The 6,000-nt window shown below is 38.4% G+C and overlaps 1 protein-coding gene and 1 pseudogene across 1 annotated transcript; both read left to right on the forward strand.

The window, feature by feature from the left end:
• Positions 1 to 535: 535 nt before the first annotated feature.
• LOC147285429 (protein NRT1/ PTR FAMILY 1.2-like) lies at positions 536 to 2,800 on the forward strand (annotated as a pseudogene).
• Positions 2,801 to 3,385: 585 nt separating this feature from the next.
• Positions 3,386 to 5,530, forward strand: LOC147285430 (peroxiredoxin-2-like). The gene is made up of 3 exons (XM_086244569.1): positions 3,386 to 3,632; positions 3,999 to 4,078; positions 5,104 to 5,530. The coding sequence occupies exons 1-3, from the start codon at positions 3,478 to 3,480 to the stop codon at positions 5,355 to 5,357; spliced, it is 489 nt and encodes a 162-aa protein (XP_086100695.1). The 5' UTR covers positions 3,386 to 3,477; the 3' UTR covers positions 5,358 to 5,530.
• The last annotated feature ends 470 nt before the right edge of the window (positions 5,531 to 6,000 follow it).

Consider the following 6,000-nt stretch of genomic DNA (forward strand, 5'->3'; position numbering starts at 1 on the left):
AGTTGACCGTGGAGTATCTTGAAACGAATTTCCTTTCTTCCTTAAATTGATGGGCCTCGAACCCATCCACACTCATCTGTCTTCTGCTTAGTTGTGAACTTGTGACCCAAGAACTTAAAGAAGAGCAAGTCTCCTGCTAGTCAAAACAGTGCCTCTCTCTCTCTCTCTCTCTCTCTCTCTCTCTCTCTCTCTCTCTCTCTCTCTCTCTCTCTCTCTCTCTCTCTCTCTCTATACGGTGATGATAACCTCTATGTGACAATGTTGTAATTCACCACATATATAGCACCAATATTATTGGCTTCTTCTAGTATTAAATAAATCAACATTAATTGCACGCATTGTGCAATCCAAACTGAAAGATGCATGCCGTACGTGGCTGAAAAAAAAAAGTTAATGATTATGTTTTAATTGTTTTTAAATGATAACAATGATTATGATGGTGGATTTTTTGTTGTCTTAATCATTCATGTATTGATTCTTTGATCATATCATCAACAAAAAATTCATAATTCTGAGACCAATTCGATCGATCATCCTTGCAGAGGAAATGGAGGTCTCTTCGAAGCAAATGAAGACCACCCAACATGTTGCAAGCAAGAAGGGTGGCCTTAGAACCATGCCTTTTATCATCTGTAAGCTCATAAAATATATTTGTCACATCCTAATGTTACAAAATTATTTTACTTTGAGAATTACCAAAGTTTAATTTATGAATTCATATATATGTGGTGCAGCAAATGAGGCATTTGAAAAGGTTGCAAGCTTTGGGCTTCATGCAAATATGATCTTGTACTTGCTGTATGAATATAACTTGGATGCTGCCACTGGAGCTAATATTCTGTTCTTGTGGTCAGCCATAAGCAATTTCACCCCAATCATAGGGGCTTTTGTCTCTGATTCTCACTTGGGTCGGTTTCGTGTGATTGCATTGGGAACAATCATCAGCCTATTTGTAAGAAAATTCATTACCTCAACTCCTCTATAGAATTATTTTGTATATGTATATATTGTCACATACAAAGTGATCAAAATGGGCTTTTGTAGGGAATGATTGTGTTATGGTTAACAGCAATATTTACACAAGCAAGGCCAACCCATTGCAACAGAATGCAAATTACAGACAAATGTGTTTCACCAAAGCCAGCACAGCTCTTGCTTCTCTTCTTCTCATTTGGTTTAATGTCCATTGGGTCTGGTGGTATCAAACCATGTTCATTAGCTTTTGGTGCAGACCAATTGAACAAGCCGGACAACCCGAAGAACGAAAGGATCTTGCAGAGCTTCTTCAATTGGTACTATGCTTCAGTTGGAATCTCAGTCATGCTTGCAGTGACAGTCATAGTTTATATTCAAGATGCTGCTGGTTGGGTTGTGGGTTTTGGGGTCCCTGTAGGACTCATGCTCTTGTCCACTGTCCTGTTTTTGTTGGGCTCTTCCCTTTATGTTAGAGAACCCCCAAACAAGAACTTGTCTCTTGGATTAGTTCAAGCGATTGCTGCAGCATGGAAAAACAGACACTTAGCTTTGCCTCCAAAGAATTTTGATGGATGGTATAGTCACAAAGCTAGGTTCAAAGCTTGTCACTCCAACAGATAGACTAAGGTATAATATGACCATAATCATGTTAAAAAATATCATGGTATATGCTTATGATACTTAGCTATCACATTTTAGGCCTTGTTATATATGCATAGAAAACCACCTATTTGATGAGGAATTTTTGTCTGAACCCACATTGCTTACCTCTATCCTACAACATATATGTGGTCTCATCATACTATATAACAGTATATTCGGCCACATACATGTTGCGAGAGAAATGTAATATATACAACAATATTTGGTTTTAATCATATGCATTTTTAATAATTGGCTCGTTTTAGGTTTCTGAACAAAGCTTGCATGATTAGAAGTCCTGCCAAGGACTTAAGCCCTGATGGGTTGGCCATAGATCCATGGAGTCTGTGCACTGTTAGACAAGTAGAAGAGCTGAAAGCACTGATCAGAGTGATTCCGATTTGGTCCTCTGGCATCATGATTGCAGTGACCATCACCCAGCACGCATTTCCTGTGCTCCAAGCAACCACCATGGACAGAAACTTGTTGTTCAACATCAAAATCCCAGCAGCCTCCTTCTCCCTATTTGGCATTCTCACAATGACAATTTGGGTGGCCCTCTATGATCGAATTTTAGTGCCATTGATATCCAAGTACACGAAAAGGCCTCGTGGGCTTAGCTTCAAGCAACGCATTGGCGCTGGGCTAGCAGTCTCTTGCCTGGCCAGTGCTGTGGCAGGAGAGGTGGAGAGGCGTCGAAGAAGCGTGGCAATTCAAGAGGGATTTTCAGATCATATGGGTGTGGTGAGCATGTCTGCAAGGTGGTTAGTGCCACAGCACTGCCTCACTGGACTAGGTGAGGCTTTCAATGCAATTGGGCAATTGGAGTTCTACTACTCTCAGTTCCCCAACAGCATGTCTAGCATTGCAATTGCTCTTTTGACACTTGGGTTTGGAGTGGGGAGCTTGGTTGGGAGTCTCATTGTGACCACTGTGGATGATGTGACAAAGAAAGGGGGGGGTCAGCTGGGTATCAAATAACCTTAACAAGGGTCACTATGATTACTACTATTGGCTTCTCACTGCTTTGAGTGTGGTTAATTTCTTTTACTATTTACTGTGTAGTTGGGCATATGGGTCTTGTGAGGATAAAAAGATTTGGGATGCTGACCAGGGAGAAGGCATCATGAAAGAGGAAGATATGCCCAACTCAAGAGAGTATTCAATTGTCTTATCTGCTTGATTTACAGATTTGTTTCTTGATTTCAAACTCTTCTTTCTTAATTATAATTTGTAAGATTTGAAGTTATGTGGATCACTTGAGTAAATGCAATAGAAAAATAATAGAAGGATCATGTCCTCATTGTACCAACTTTGTTAAAAAGAGGAAGAGGAAGAAATAAAAAATGAATCATGTGATATAATGATATGATGATCTCTTTAATATTTTTTAATAAAATATTATCATATTTGTTAAAGTTTTAAAACCTATATTGTGTAGATATTTTTTTTATTTGAAATAAAATAAAGTTGTGACCGACAATCATGACTGACCTCTCCATATGCGGTCAAATGCTCAACATGGACAGGTTTCATTACTCTACAGATATATATTGGTTATTTATCATTTTTTTTTCACATAAATCCAACAATCCACAAGTTTTGTGCCTATAATGTTGCTTTCAAAATTTCAGTTATACACTTATGCTCAGACCAGTTTATAAAAAAAAATTAAATTATATTCAGACCGGACTCCAAAATAAATATCAAATCCAGCTAACAAAGCCCCTCAGGTCCATCACACTCCACTCCATATATATAAACACTGCACAAAAACGCTTCGTGTACTCCGACTCCATATCCTAGCTTTCATACTCCACCGTCCAATCAGTGAATCACCATCATCCTTGATCAGAAGCTATGGCTCCGATTGCTGTTGGCGATGTGATTCCAGACGGTACTCTGTCCTACTTCGACGAGCAGGACCAGGTCCAAGTGGTCAACATCCACTCTCTCGCCGCCGGTAAAAAGGTCATCCTCTTCGGCGTTCCTGGTGCCTTCACTCCCACTTGCAGGTAACTCAATCTCTCGATCTTCGGGTATTAGGGATAGATAGTTTGTGTTAACGCTCTGTTTGGTTGCCGAGAAAATGAGCTCCGCATTGCTGGTTGGTCAGTGATCGGTTCTTTTCCTTTTTTTTTTTGTCTGCTTCCTTGGCAAGCAAATACGGCGTCGTAAATGGACAAATTCGTCTGCTCTGAATTTTTATTTCCTAATTTACCCTCGTGAACATGTGTTAAGGCGGTTGGATTTTTTAATTTTATTTATGAAATGGACGGTTTAGAATAGTAGCTGATTTGAATCGGACGGGTGTAGATGTGTGAGTATCATTGATTCTTACAGTTTGTATTATTAAAATTGGTTTTTGCTTGGTTGTACAGTTTGAAGCATGTGCCCGGCTTCATTGAGAGAGCAGACGAGTTCAAATCAAAGGGTGTTGATAAAATTCTCTGTATTAGCGGTATAACTCTCTAACTCCATGAATTGTTCTGCTAATTACAATTTACAAGCAGCAATTATGGTGACACTTGCATTCATAATATCTGTGATATAAGTAGGACACAATGGAATTGTCACCTTTGGTTGATCTTTGAATTTGATTGAGGTGTGAATTCATAAAGTGAGTGACTTCAATAAATGTTTTAAGGTCGAGGAACTTACTTGAATGACTAAATTAGTGCTTCCTTTGTGTGCAATTAGTGATTGTAAGTAATCAAGTGTTTCCTTCCATGGTTGATCGATCATCATGTGTTGGGTTTGAAGTTTGAACATCTTTGCATTTTTAAAAGCGAATAATCTATAGCAGACTTGTAGTTGGTTTGTTTTTTATTCTTCCACATTAAACATGCATAAACACGGCTTCCTAAGATTAGATTGGTTTGCCGTGCTATCAACCACCCCTTCTACATGGTGCAAGGCATTTCTGGTGTTTTTTCATTACTTGATGTGGTGGTGTCACTGAAGCTGCCGCATCAGTTAATGAGAGAATATGCAAATTCTTTGTACCTCTTTCTGCACTTATGAGAGAATATGATGCAACTTCAGCAAAGCATTTTAGGATATTGTGTGTGAAGGTTTTCGTCTTGTTGGCACTTATATTTGGGTGTTTGTGTTACATATAATTTGGATACTCATGTTGTGTAACTAAACTTTTGGTATATTCTTATGGCAATTTGGAAGGGAAAGATGGTGAATTGAGTTTTGTAGATTGACAATTCTTTGCATCAGTTCCTTTCCATGTTTTCCAAAGGTTAACCCAAGTTGAGTTTTGTAGATTTTATCTTGACTGAACATATCGTTTTTTCTCTGTGAATGATGAAAAAAACAAAAGTTCATATACATCTTTATTCTCTTCTTTGTGGACAAAGCAAGATCGTAATGAATCAAACATGCTTGGCGGTGTACTCTGATTGATCTATCTGAAATGCTGTTGAATCCGAGTCTATAGTCTGATAGGAAACTTAAGGGTTTGATTCCTGTTTGCAGTGAATGACCCTTTTGTGATGAAGGCATGGGCTAAAACATACCCTGATAACAAGCATGTCCTTTTCCTTGCTGATGGGTCAGCAAAATACACCCATGATCTCGGCCTGGAGCTTGACCTTTCAGAAAAAGGACTTGGAACTCGCTCAAGGAGGTTTGCTCTCTTGGTTGAAGACCTCAAGGTGAAGGCTGCAAATATTGAAGCTGGGGGAGAATTCACAGTCTCCAGTGCTGATGATATCCTCAAGGCTCTCTGAGTATTTCACTCTCTCACCCTTAGCTTGCTCCCTTTTGTATCTGAGACTTGAGCCTCCTTTTCTATTATCGTCTCCAGTCTTTTCAGTCTGGAGTTATTTTGTGTCTCGGTGAACCTTCAGATCTTCTGTTTAGTAGTATATGTCTAATGGAAATAAAGGAGCTGTTTTGTGGATTGGCATGAATTTACTCTAACATCAATATCTATTACCTAGTTTCTGTAAAATATAACCTAAAGTCATCAAAAAGATAAAAATGAATACAAATAGACTTGCAGTCTCCCAGCATCTCGACAAGTCAGATTTTAAACCTTGGATTATTATGCAAGGCAGATGCATAATGTATTGCTGTTATTTCTCACATGTCTTTGGGCAGTTTAATACTAATTAATAATATTGATCACAACTCCTGATGAGATCAGACTATAGAGAGGATGAGATAGGATGGATCTTATCCACAATATTCAAAATCAAAATGAGGTTCACAGCAACGATTAATGTAATATTATCTAATTTATTTAATTTTATTTGACAAAACAGAATGGCCGGACTTAGTTTGAAATTTTGAATCGATCTGTGACATCTGTCTGCCCCTATATACATATATATGATTCACATCTTTGGCTTTGAGAAAATTGTGCATTAT

Source organism: Dryas octopetala, chromosome 5, assembly GCF_963921425.1.
Source record: "Dryas octopetala chromosome 5, drDryOcto1.1, whole genome shotgun sequence".
NCBI classification, from domain to species: domain Eukaryota; kingdom Viridiplantae; phylum Streptophyta; class Magnoliopsida; order Rosales; family Rosaceae; genus Dryas; species Dryas octopetala.

Bases quoted from the DNA above. Each gene is read 5' to 3' on its own strand.
- LOC147285430 (XM_086244569.1), top strand. From the start codon at position 3,478: ATGGCTCCGATTGCTGTTGGCGATGTGATTCCAGACGGTACTCTGTCC. The intron at 3,633-3,998 runs GTAACTCAATCT...TTGGTTGTACAG, and splicing joins GCCTTCACTCCCACTTGCAG to TTTGAAGCATGTGCCCGGCT. The intron at 4,079-5,103 runs GTATAACTCTCT...TCCTGTTTGCAG, and splicing joins TAAAATTCTCTGTATTAGCG to TGAATGACCCTTTTGTGATG.